At 36.3% G+C, this 14,272-nt stretch overlaps 1 protein-coding gene across 19 annotated transcripts in view; it reads right to left on the minus strand.

Annotated features, from left to right (window-relative positions):
- The window catches only part of LOC113074652 (disks large homolog 2-like), a 178,459-nt gene that overhangs the window by 77,130 nt on the left and 87,057 nt on the right, over positions 1–14,272 (minus strand). The window contains exon 1 of one of the 19 annotated variants that reach the window (XM_026247497.1): positions 8,891–9,076. The exons of the other annotated variants lie outside the window; for them this stretch is intronic. Within the exon in view, the coding sequence (XP_026103282.1) occupies positions 8,891–8,968 (78 nt within the window). The 5' untranslated portion in view covers positions 8,969–9,076. Of the gene's footprint in view, positions 1–8,890; positions 9,077–14,272 lie in introns of those variants that run through there. 19 annotated transcript variants of the gene reach the window in all.

The raw sequence follows: 14,272 nt of genomic DNA on the forward strand, positions 1-14,272 counted from the left end.
AATGAAAATAAAAAGAAGAGGAAAAATTAACTAAAAAATTAAACAAAAAACAAACATTATATAAAAAATAATTAATTAAAATAATTCTCATTCTATAAATGATTTGCTTATACAGTTCATATTTCTGAATATAAAACTGCGCAGAGAGAGTATTTTAACAATAACATTATTTAAGCTGGAATCCCAGCAGTCTGACGTTACTGTTTGACTCTTAAAGTGAGCTAAAAAGCTATGGTTACATGTGTGCTCTCATCTGGGACTGTTAAAGCCTTTATAATGGTCTGATCTCAAGACTAGAAACAAGGAAAGAATAAATATACAGTGCAGATTGCAGGACGATGAAATTATATGCTTACGTCTGGGTTTGTTCCAGGTAATGGTGGGCCATTTGATGACACATATAATTCTTTCCTTTAGATCTACAAAAAAGCGGAGCAACTAATGAGAATTTGTTTTGGTTTTTTAACCACTAAATACATCACTGGAACTCCACATCATTAATCTTACAAACAAACAAACAAACAAACAGAACACACAGTGGTTTAAATCATCAAATAAAAGCAACTAAAATATAACTCTTTTTGGCAACAAAAACAGCATAAAAAAGTCAAAAGTAACCAAAGTAAAGGGAGGTACAAAAAAACTTTTTTTTTTTTTTTTTTTTTTTTTTTACATTTACTATGGAAATACCATAATAGCACCACAGTAATTTTAAGGGTAATTAATGGTTCTGTTTAGTAAAAGTTCAACTTAAAATATTGTTGGTAGTAGTGTTGGATCTTTTAGCCTGTGTTACGGTTTCTGCCATTTGGCTTCTTCAACCATTCTTGCTGTGGGAATAGACTGTCAGTCGCTGACAGCTTGTCTGCTAGCCGACAGAGACATGCTCCGGCCTTAAGTCCAGGGGGAAATGGTTTGTGTAAGTGAAAGCCATCCTAATATTAACTTATTTCAGATTGAAGAGCGGCTGAATTCAACTGTCAGATCCATCTCACGACATGCACAGCAATTCCCCCTCCTGAATCAGAAAATGTCACACAATTGGTTCTCCTAATTAAGAGTTAAATGAAGCATTCAGCTTGACAGTGATGAATCTGAGCTGTCCAATTTAGAGCGTCATGTATTCAGTAAATTAAAATGAAAACAACATGAAATCAAAATGGACCATATTTACTCTCTTAATAAATGTCCCTGGTTTTGTTGTGCATTATTCATTAGCAAAATAAAAAGTTATTGTTTTTTCCTGCTAATGTAACTAATGGCAAGTAGGTGGGGAAAACGAATTCATAAATGAATTCATTTATTAAATTCTAATAATCTACACATCAATCAATCTGCAATGTAAGCGTCATAACAAAGCAATGTAAATGCATTAATATGATAATATAAACAACTTATTATAGGCCAGAACCAAAATGCAACACTCAAGGTCCATCCTCTTTTTCACAATCAACCAAAACGTCCTTGAAGATATGCAGCTCTGCAACAAAGAAACTATTTGCATGAACTTGGAGGCTGCTGATGGTTAAACAACAGCTGAAGCAAACAAAGATGATATATACTCCATAATAATTCCACAACACTGCAGTATAGTGGCAGACAATAGGAATATGCATACAGTCTTATCTATTCTGAGCAATAAGACAAAGAAAAAAAGGGATGCCTTTAGTGCAGTCCTTTATCATGTGGCCATTCTGTCTGCTAACGCCATTGTAATATTCTCATGATGTTCATTAAGGCAGTGCTAATTAAGTCCTTCTAATTCTGCAGCTTTAGAGAACACTTAAACAATGCATACTTATTTTAAAAAAGAGGTTGAGAGAGAGAGAGAGAGAGAGAGAGAGACAATGACACCAACAATGTGGGACTAACTATTTTTACAGTCCTTCTCTAAAATGATCCAACATCCTGCCGTTATACTGCAACACTACAGCTCTGTTCCCAAACGTAATCAGATGCCAACCTAGACAGCACTTGTCTGTTCTAAAGGTTAACTGCAAAATGTTTTAAGATGTGTTTTGTTTTTTTAATGTGGTTTTGAAATACTATTACTGTGAAATATTATTACAGATTAAAACAATTAATTAATTAATAATTTTCCTCATTCAAGTCGTCAGTGTCCACAACTCTTTAGTTTGCTAAAGAAATGAAGTGAAGAGAAGAGCATTTGGCAAAATTTTAGACTACATACTGATTATATTTTACTTTATCTGTTAGCGATGTCTTTATTGTTTAATGTACAGTACAGACCAAAAGTTTGGACACAACTTCTCATTCAAAGAGTTTTCTTTATTTTCATGACTATGACAATTTTAGAGTCTCACTGAAGGCATTGAGGGCTATTTGATCAAGAAGGAGAGTGATGGGGTGCTGCGCCAGATGACCTGGCCCCCACAGTCACCGGACCTGAACCCAATCGAGATGGTTTAGGGGTAAGCTGGACCGCAGACAGAAGGCAAAAGGGCCAACAAGTGCTAAGCATCTCTCGGGGAACTCCTTCAAGACTGTTGGAAGACCATTTCAGGTGACTACCTCTTGAAGCTCATCAAGAGAAAGCCAAGAGTGTGCAAAGCAGAAATCAAAGCAAAAGGTGGCTACTTTGAAGAACCTAGAATATTACATATTTTCAGTTGTTTCACAGTTTTTTTGTTATGTATATAATTCCATATATAATTCCACATGTGTTAATTCATAGTTTTGATGCCTTCAGTGTGACTCTACAATTTTCATAGTCATGAAAATAAAGAAAACTCTTTGAATGAGAAGGTGTGTCCAAACTTTTGGTCTGTACTGTATATTTAAATCAATCTGTTATGAAACAATGACAGCCACAGTGTAAAAGAATATAGTTCAACACCAAATAGAAAGGTAAAAGTTCAGAAGTTGACTGATTGTGCTGATTGTTATATTTAAAAATAAATGGCAATTCAATTTAACTTTGGGCTCTGTTTTTAATTGTAACTTTATAGTAATGTACAGTAAGAGGGATCTCTTTAATTTAGTGCATAAGATGTGTTTCTTATCCCTAAGAGAATGTTAATTATAACTGAATTGAAAGAAAGAGCTATTTGTTCAGTAAACCATTGTTTAATATTAAAAGGAAAAAAAAGAAACAAAAAAAGAAAACCATACCAAACCGTGATGTCAAAACTGAGGTACATACGAACCATCATGTTAGTGTAGAGTTACACCCCTCATATATATATATATATATATATATATACATACGTGTGTGTGTGTGTGTGTGTGTGTGTGTGTGTGTGTGTGAATATGTATGCATACTTAAAAGTATCATATCCTTAAAAAATAGTCTTTTAGAACTGCAAGTTGCTTTGTGTGGGAGTATCACAATAGTGTACCATGTACCACTGTGTAACTGCTGCCTATGTAGAGCATTCACTTATAAGGTTCCATTTTGGTTTGAATGCTGCCTTAAAAGGCAGCTGTTTATGTATGCAGTAGACAGTAAAGCACCACTATGTTTTAAAACAAATCTCCATTCCCAAAATAAAAAGTGAACCTCAACTCATGAACCTCTCAAGGCCTTTGAGTGTACAGCCCATGTGCCTACAGACACATTCGACCATCACCGCCTATTAAAACAAGCGTCATCTCTAACTTCCTGTGATTTAACTTATCACTGTTCACAGCAGAGCCTGTGGTGGCACTAAGCCACATCTGTCAAATATCCCTCCACCAGGACTGGCTCAGAAAACATGTAGTCTAATCCGCAGCAGAACTGCAAACATCCACTATTTGCGTTGCAATCCAGCACTAGGATTGGTTTAAGCCGGAGACCAAACCCTGGACATAACAAATCTAGTCAACATCCTAATGTAGGCTGATACAAGTCAAATCGGAGTCTGTTCAAACTAGTCTAGATTATGGCAGGATTATCAATAATGCAGAGGCTGTAGTCTGAATCAGCATCACTTGAAATAATTCTAGGGTTTGCTGCTCCTAGAGAGGACAAGAGACACCTCAATTTGTTGGAGACGAGAACAGGTACAGAGTGCGAGACAGAATATAACAATAGCACAAGACAGTTACAACGTGCATTACCTCTGTCTTTACAGTTCTTATGACATATGCGATGGAAAGAGTATTTTGGAACAAAGAAACCACATAAAAGGAAACTGAATTCAGTTGGCTAATTTCTGATCCATGTAACATCCTATACATAACCACCGGTCACTCCTGAAAGCCTATACATTATTCATATAACACAAATGTCAATATGTCTCCATAGTTATAAAGGCTACATCCCCTCACTTCTCCTATCCTTTTAGGAAAACCAGTTTTTACTTTTCATATATAAAAATGACCCCATGTTTTTTTCTCCTCTGCTGTAATATCAATAAACATGCTGGCCTGGTGCCAAGCCCCATACATATACATTTCTGAATCACTAAAGAGCAACATAAAAAATAATAATAATACTAAACTCCATCATTCTGCTAATGTAGAAGCCTCATTTTACAGGTATAAAGGCAACAACCACATTCCAATTTAAATGTGAAAAACAATGCGGACGGCAAAGTTGCACTGATTAAATCAGGCCCTGCACGAAAACCAATTGTAAAAAGCCATTGCCGCATGATAAAACCTTACAGAAGCAAATGAGGGAGACAAATGTGGAAGGCTCCAGCCAGAGCCGAATCTAATAATGTTTTGGGCCACACACACATGATACAAAATGTGTTGAAGGGGGCTCAGTGTGTTGAAGAGGGCTCAATGACCAGCATGAAATATGTGAGACCGCATTGTGCTCACAGAAAGAATTTGAGCAGGACTTCATCGCCACTGAAACTATTAAATTTTCTATTAAACTATTAAAACACTGAAACACATTTATTACAGTATTTATTCATCTTTGTTAAGGTCTTTGCACACCGAGTCCGATATTTTCGCATGCACATTATTGTAAAGTGTTACCATGTTTGACATCATGTTTTGTGATGAATGCAGAATAAAGTGTGATGTTAAAATGTTTTAAAATGCTTCATATCAAGACCTTGACTTCAATCCGCTTAAAAAAAAATATAAGCTTTTAGACATTCCTCCTGTGGCCTTTACGTAAAATGTTCAAGTATCCAATCTTTTTTTTTTGTTTCTCCACAAAGAAACCTGCCCTTGGACTGTCTCAAATGCACTTATGCACTCATTTTCACTTATTTGTTCAGCAGCCATAAAAATAAAGTTTCTGTCTGCATGCCTTTTTAAATACCTGTGTGACTGACTTTCTTTCGTGAAACAGAAATTTTATTCCATGAAAATCAATGCTTACCACAAATGTCAAGAAACTTTCAGCAAATACAGTAGCAAAATAATTGGTTATCTGTTCCTTACACAAAATGGCCATATGTTTATTTTTTGTAATTTTTGAGCTCCTGGTCTCTTTCCACTTCAACTAGATGATGCCAACGATCATTTTAGGATAAACAATCCCTTAAAATATTTGAATAAGCGATAACTTCAGGACATTTTGTAAGTGTGGATACATTTGCAGAGCAGCTGCTGGGGTGGGAAGGTCAAAGAGAGGATAGAGACTGTCTACCTTCACCTGTTCCTCAAGTTTAATGGGTCTGAGGACAAGCGGGCACCATGACCTGAGAGCGCATGCTGTCCGGGTTTGACCCAGACACACATCTTTTATATGAAGGGCAACTGAATGCATAAGGACAGAGAGCTTCATTGCTACATAAACAAAGCCAAAAACAACTATCTTTCTGGAGTTTAAATCAAAAATATTCACAAAAAGCACTATTTTTGGGAGAGCCAATAGAGGTACAACACCAGGGTCATCTTCAAATCATTTTTAATAAATTAATTTTGCTCAGAGGTTATTCATAAATGCAAAAAATGTCTGAAAAGGCACTTTCCACTAATCAAATAATGAAAAAAGATTGATCTCAATTTGATTGTATTGCTTCAGTGGTTCCTCTGTAATAGTAGGTGTGCTTTGACGCAACAAATAAGTATGAAACGCTCCCCAAATCCAAGCTGAGTGTATTGAACTGTGGCAGAAGTCATTGGATCTTTGAAGATGTGGGAAAAAAAGAGATGAGAACGTGTACTGGGATGTTCTAACAATATAAAGGAATATTTATATAGCAGGTGCATATTTCCTGACAGGAACTTGCAGGAACAACCTAGGGTTGTAATGATTTCTCATTGTAAGGACTGGGCCTTAAACATTTATGAATCTATTTACAAGCCCTGAGTTTTATCCATAACACCCTCTCGTAGCACACCAATAGCAAAACCATGAATAATCATTACACCAGAAAACTTGTCAAAAAATATTGGATTTCTATGAAAGCTTTAAAGCTACAGCAGTGTGCAAGACCTTTTCCCTCTTTTTCAGATTATTTTCTGTGTTTACCAACCATTCAGGTGTGAGAGAGGTGCTTATTTATGGATCCATAAATCAAAAGAAAAATACACCAGAAAATCAAGCACAAAAGCTAAAACCATGCACTTCAACCAAATAAATCTCCATAATTCATAGGCCATCTCCTTCTCCGATACCTTTCCTTTAGCGTTGAACACAAAGCCACCCTTAAAAGCCAAATTACTTTCAATGAATTTCAATTATTACCAAACTGCTGCTGTAGTTGATAGATCTTCCCTTAGAGACAAATATCATAAAAGCTCACACAGAACAGGCCAAAATACAGCAGCGCCAAGAAAAGCCACACCAAGGTTCCTCTGTAGACAAATAAAACAAATTTCAAAGTTACTCCAGCGATGTTCCAGAAGCCTCTGCTGGAGAGACTGAAACTGAATTTATGAACCTATAAGAACATGTCACGGTCAATCATTTTCATGACAATTTAGCACTCTTCCTCCAAAACTGATTTGTGCCACATTAAAGCATATTTCAGAACCATTAACTGATCCAGATGGTGATCTGATCTGATCCAGATGATCCAGATGGTTTTTAGGTAATTTCTTGGTGTCCTTAAGTGGCCTAAGGTCATCTGCATTCACCCACATTCTGCTCTTCTGGACATAAAGTTCCAGACTGGGAGATTCATTTAGTGCGCTTAAATATTTCTTTTTCATCTTCCTCCTCACCTCAGAGGCTTCACCATATGAAAACGTATGTGTTTAAATGTGTGAACATTAAAAAGAGATTGGAGATTGTTTTACCCAAACACTGAAGTTATGGGTTGCTAGGCAGCAGTATGCTGGATGCTCACTTGAAAAGCAAAGCCTGTAGCAAAAACACAGAACTAAAGGGGGTGAATATCACAAAATAAAACCTATTTTATTTTCCTGATAATACAGCATGAAACAAACTTACGGATTCTCTTAATATAATGAGGAAAAATATATATTATTTAAAAAATATATCTACAGCATTTGCATACAGCATCTGATATCTTCCATTTATGCACATTTTAATTACTGTATTACAATAATTGAGAATATGATGAACATCACTGAGAATGAGGACTGAAAAAATACTGTACTAAAAATACAAATGTAAAAAATGGTATTACATTAATAACATTAATTGTCATAAAAATAGTGTAACAATGCAAACACTTAAAAAGCTTTATTTTCTATTTTCTTTATTCTTTATTTTCTTGCATTCATAAGTTCAAAAGCTTTGGGTCAGTTTATTTATTTATTTTTAAGAAAGAGACCTTCATAATGTTATAACAGATTTCTAATAAATAAATTTACATACATTATTTTTCTTTTGAGCTTTCTATTCATCAAATAATCCCGAAAAAAAAAAACCCAGCACAACACTTTTCCAACAATGATAATAATAAAAAATGTTTCTTGAGCACTACATCAGCAATGATTTCTGAAAGATCATGTCACTGTAGTAATTTAGCTTTGACATCACAAAAATAAATGACATTTTAGACAGCTTTGTTTTTCTTTCAATTTGTAATAGTATTTCACAATATTATAGTCTTACTGTATATTTTTATCAAATATATTCAGCCTTGGTGAGCATAAATGATTTTCAAAAGCATAAAAAAAAAAAATTCTTACTGACCTCAAACTTTTGAACAATACTGAATTTATTTTTCTTTCCATTTTAGGATGCAACATGGCATAGATATGCTCTGGACATACTTTGTGAGATTCCCCCAGTAAAAATTTCAAACACTGAGCACTTGCACATCAGGCAGGTAAGAGAATAAAACCTGTTGCATTCAAATCCTAAACTAGTTCAAGCACAGACACTTCCTTTCCTTCAAAGTGTAACAGTGCTGAGGACCCTTGCAGATGATAGGAACTGTGATCTTCAGCAAGGGCACCAAAGGTTTTGGATTACTCATTGAAAGAGACAAATCAGAATTTAAGTGAGCTGGTCAGAAACAAGACTAGTTAAAATTCAAGAAGGAAGGCTATAGGACAAATCTTATATTGTGCTGAACATCTCAAGACTATGAGAGTTGACAGAGGAAGAGAAAGAGTGAGAATAAGAGAGGGAGACAGACTGCTTAACTCCACAGATGGTACAGCATGGTAAACAAGGATAACAGGAAGACAGCAGGTTAAGAGGATTTTATGCCGTTTAATGAGAATCATACAGATCATTATTAATGCTTTGTAAAGCAAGCTGGGATTCAGACAATGGGATAAAACGTTATTACGTTACTCCCACTATATGATGATGAAGATCAGATCTGGGGGAGGAAAAATCTTGCACTCCAGAAACTTCTTTACGATTATCACAAATGCTTTTTAGCAAACTTGAATGAAAACACACACAGGAACCAACGCAATAATACATTTCCTTCCTCATTTCCATTTCCAATTCACCTTTTGCTAATCAATTCAGATTAGAAAGCACTACAAACAAGGTCATATTCTTTTAAATGAACTCTTCACGGAGTAAATGGAAATCTCCCACACCTACCTTCTGCATTTGAGCCTTCCTAGCATTCTGAAGCAGCCTGCGACCAAGCTTCTTGGCATACCAAATAGAGGCAAACATAGTGTAGCTGAGTGGAATCTCTCCGTATGAATTATGAGTAAACACTGTGAAGGAGTCACCAGTCCCAGCGTCAAAGAGAGAGAGAGAGAGAGAGAGAGAGAGAGAGAGAGAGAGATGCTGTTCACACTCTACACACATACACACACAGACACACACACACACACTCAGTCTAGCGGCACTCAGTCTAGAGCAGGTGAGAGAGAAAGAGGGAGGGCAAAAAGAGACACATAATGCTTGGAGAAGTCACAAATCTCACACGCACTCTCTCTTTAAAGTCTCACTGTTTTCTCCTTTCTCTTGTCTGCAGATTTATTTTCATATTGCCAACAGACTGGTGAGTCTTCTCTTTTATGGTATTGTGTGGGGCTCTGTTTCTCTGTCTGTGCTAACAGAGTGGGAGACCCCAGGCCAATGTAGTTGCGCTTTCTGTAAGGGGAAGTACATGAGTCTATCTAGCCCCGGTTCAGGGTCTCTTCTGCCTGTGTGAGAGATAAATGCGGTTCCTCAAGCTAGTGGGATAAATCATCTAACGCTCCTGAGGTTCCTCTGGGACCAAAACACAATCTGTCTGTGCCATCAGTGAGGGTAAACATGCATCCCTCACACCTCTGAAATGCTTTGGATCATTGTCAAATTCACGCCTACGTGAGACCGCTACGGTCGCTGAACAGAATGCTGGATTCTACCTGTAATTGTATAATTTAATGCCAAAACAAGCTAATTTAAATTGTGTTGGAAAGAGAGAAGGGGCTTTTTTTTAAAGGGATATACTGTACAGTAGTTCAAACAAAAATGTACTCATCGCACAACCAAGAGTACTTGCTTCTGTGGAACATAAAAGATGATATTTTAGAGGAATATTAGAGGCTCCAATGCTGTTTGGTTCCTAAAATTCTTCATAATATCTTTTTGGTTCTGCAGAAGAAAGTAAGTCAAAGAGGTTTGGGATGACATGATCTTAAGTAAGTGATTACAGAATTGCAATTTTTGAGTGGACAACTGGAGTTTCATACGAGGACTCAACAATTTCTCAAACTGCATGGAAAGAAACCAAAGTCTATGATCAGAAGTCAGAAATCTCAATATGATCTCAAACATTTTTCAGAAAGTTCTGCAAGGACCAAAAACTCTGAGCTTTGCTTTGCACATTCACTCTATAGCTCTATACTCTTTGCAAGCTACCAATTATCTCAATCTCAACAAACTCGGGATTGTAAAATACCCCAATGATACTCAATTTAAGCATAACTGTTGACCCCATTAAAAACAACATGAAATGCATACACTAACCATTTACTTCTATGACACGATTCCGATTTTTCAAAGAGAAAAACTGGTTTTGGTAACGGGTAATTGGTTTTACACCTTAAAGATGTAACAAAAATGTGTGCACCATTTAATTCCTCAATAAAACCAGGAATGTGTATTATGAAAGTAAATATGGTTCATTTTGATTTTATATGGACTTGAAATCTACTGAGCAACAAGCAACTTATTTTTTGAGGTCATTAAAAAAATGATTTTTTTTTAAGCAAGGATCTATTAAACGGATTAAAAGTGACAGCAAAGACATTTGTAATGTTACAAAAAGAAACGGCACAACTGTTTTCAACATTGATAATAATAAGAAATTTTTCCTGAGCACCAAATAAGCATGATTTCTAAAAGATCATGTGACACTGGAGTAATGATTGCAGAAAGCAAAAGAGATTTCTTTCAAAAATGACTTTAGTGCATGTTTTAATGGATACTCTTGCTATCATATTGTACAATATTGATTGTAGTGTTTTTAATGAAAACGTGACACTCCTAAATCATTGAAAGAAGCCAATAATTCATTGGAAATGAAAAATGTTCCTTGTCTGTTGTGATTAACTGTTATTTGGTAATGTTTTTGTACTGCTTATTTATAAAAAGACTGCTCTAAATTTTTAAAGAGCCATTATTTTTAACACTCAGTTGACACAGAGATCAATGGTCAGCCCTCTTATAAGACACTCATTTTTCACACTGATCTGCAAAGTGGGTGTGTGTGAGCCAGTATTACAGCAGGAGGAGAGATTTCATTATTCTTCCTTCCGCTCCCCATCACACCCCAGCATGCGTTTTCACACACTCCAAATGAGCTTCATTTTAACATTACCGAACGTCTTCGCTGACAACGTCACACATTCAACCACTCCCAGAGCTATTCACGGTCCTGGACGCACTGATAAGAGCGGTCCAGAGCCTACAAATAGAGATCAGCTCATCCAATGGTGAGAGCAGTTCATCTAAATCCCTAAATCGAACCTTTCTCAGGCTAACTGTACATTACAATAGTAAATGTTCATTCAACCACATCAGAACGGGAATACTGAGATTTGAGCAGACATAGTGAGGCCGTTCAGCCAGCAAGGATATGGAAATATTGGCACAAGGGTGGTGTGGGATAAATAATGAGGCAGGGATGTGATTCACCCCATGTGGGGGCGAATGGAGGCGCTACAGAGTTACAGAAGCCTTGAGTCATGATGTTACTCACTGATGTTCTTTTGACAACATGGAGCTGCAGAGAAACGCTAGACACAAAACACAACAACTGAGTGACAAAAAGCCACAGGCATCGAAAAACATGGTAGAAAGTTCTAATGAACTATAATAAGGTGCGCAATAGAACAGGTTATTGAACAGGAAAAAAATAGGCTATTCCGGGCTGGACACAATTTTACTAGTACATTTTCTTTTTCATGTTTTTAAGATAATGGTTAACAAAGCCACATGTATAGCTCCAGGTCCATTTTCTAGTTCTAATTCAGTATTTGATATATATTTACACAAAGTACAATCTATGAAATTGTGAAAATAGCTTTTCAAATAAGGAGATGAGTCAAGCGGGTTTATAACAGCTAGGCAGGATTCAACCCCATATCCTCGGTATTACCAGAAAGCATGAGGGATACTGAATCTAATCAACCTGTGGGTTACTATAGCTAGAGAATAAACAGTGGAGTCTAAGCAGGAAATATTACAAGAGAATAGATTTAATTTGAAGCAATAAATCTCTGCTGCAGTGAATCAATAAATAGCTATGTTGTTAAATGAGTACACCTTGCTTGTTGCATAACTAGTGCACTTCATCTTGAATTCACATTTTAAATGCTACATATTATAATGATTGTTACACAATTCCAGCATTGAGCTGAATAAAGTGATGTTTATTCTGAAATCAGCTTACGCCTGAGCAGATTCTTGTTAAAAAAAATCTGGTCTACATGTGTCATATTCACAAGAAGCAATCACACTTAACAGTCCAAAAACTTAACTTTCTTAATAAATAAAACTGCTATGAACTGTTGGTAAATATAATACATCAGCTAAAAACAGCTATTTGGTAATTGTTTTAGACCAGAGGTTTGCAGAAAGACACTAACCCCAAAATATGATCATTGCCTGGAAAAGGACCACATACCTAAAATATAAGCATCTATATACTTTAATGTAAGAAGAACTACCATTTTGACCCGAATATAAGACAATCTTTGTTTTGTCTTGGAAATACATCTGAAAAAACACAGTCGTCTTATATTCAGGGTCTAGACTTTGACATGTCAATAATACACCCACGACAATAGGTGGCGCTAAAACGCATAAAACAAGTGTGTGCCAGGAAATAATTAATGTAATGTGTGTTGTAAAGATCGAATGAAAACAAAAGAAAAAGAAAATTCTTACAGCGGCATTAGTCATGACTGTCATTAGCCTGATGGGACCAAACTTTCTCTGTAAGTGATTTTAAAACTGAAGACAGTACCCAGATTTACTACGATAAGAATTCACTTCTACATTTAATAACATTTTGGTAGGCTAGTATGAGATGGATGGACTAAATGTTATATAATTCAAATGTGCTACCTGTTATTTTTATGGTACATCAAAAAGTGTATATTTTTAAATGTGATTATTATTGGTTAATTTTACCAGTATTTACCATACTTTCAAAACAAAAATGAAAATAGAAACAACATGCAATATGAAAATAATTTAAGAAAAATTATTGATTTACAGAGAGAGAGAGAGAGAGAGAGAGAGAGAGAGAGAGAGAGAGAGAGAGAGAGATTTGGTTTACAAAAAACCTTTTCCCAAAAGGTACTGTACATCTGGAAAAAGAGGGGTTGTCTTATAATCAAGGTTGTCTTATATTCGGGTAATGGAAGGGGGGGGGGGGGAGATACAAATCAAACTCTGTGTGAAATTGTGCTTGGAAATTGTATGATACAGTTAAATCTAGATTTGCTCTAGGCAAATCATTCTTATTTATCAAAAGACAAGTCTGATACACAAATTATAGTTCACTGGAAAATATGCTTGCCTTATCAGAGCTCCTTCATTATCAGGTTTGGCTTTGATTATCCTGCGGCGCATCTGTAATAGATGGGCTACAGTGGTGCGTTTTTCAGACTGCATACATTCCAGCGCAGCTATTGATTTTTGCACGGCGGGGAACTCTGTGTGCGCTGGGAAATTTCCTCGTACTGCCTGCTCATGTCTAGGAAATGAATGAACCTGGGGGTGTGGGGGTGCATTGCATTCTCTAAATAATAGGTCTATCCCAGAAAGGATGTGCGTAAGAAACCCACGGTTACAGCATTGTTGATTATCTCAGTGAGTCACAGGTCCCTACGCTCCATCATGAACACGGAGACCATAAGAAGCAGCAGACTGAGGGGTCATTCAGTCTGATGCTGTTCATTAAAGAAGGCTTTTTGGAGTAAGTAAAATCGAAGGGTGGCTTTGAGACCACCTGAAGCCCTGGAATCTAGACAAGTCAAGTCAAGCTTTACTGTCATTGCGCTGCATGTGTTGACATACAGTGGTGCACTCACAAGTAAACATTTGTTAAGTCCTTATTAAGTTCTTGTAACATTAACTTTTTATAAGAAAGTGTCTGGTGCAATTAGAGAGAAAAGAGTGTGTTTCTACAGGTGGTTTGTCTAGCCCACTCACCTGCCCAGTATACTCCCCACTCACACTCAGAATTGCACAATGTTTTTGAGGATTTCAATGGTTTACATGTGGTTTGTTCTACTAACACTGTTGTACAATGCACACACATTTTAATCTTATCGTTACAACCTGTCGAGTACAACAGCAATAACTGTGGGATTGCTTAAGTTAGAAAGTAATGGAATTACTTAAGAAAGGGTTGTACGAGGGCCAAGTGTGAATGTGGGCGACTGTTGAAAGGACCGTTCTGATCAGCATAGTAAACACATATGCATAATCTAGAATCCCTTGCCCATCAATTCTACTTCAACCTGAAAA

The sequence above is a fragment of the Carassius auratus genome, unplaced genomic scaffold (genome assembly GCF_003368295.1).
Source record: "Carassius auratus strain Wakin unplaced genomic scaffold, ASM336829v1 scaf_tig00015289, whole genome shotgun sequence".
Classification (NCBI taxonomy): Eukaryota; Metazoa; Chordata; class Actinopteri; order Cypriniformes; family Cyprinidae; genus Carassius; species Carassius auratus.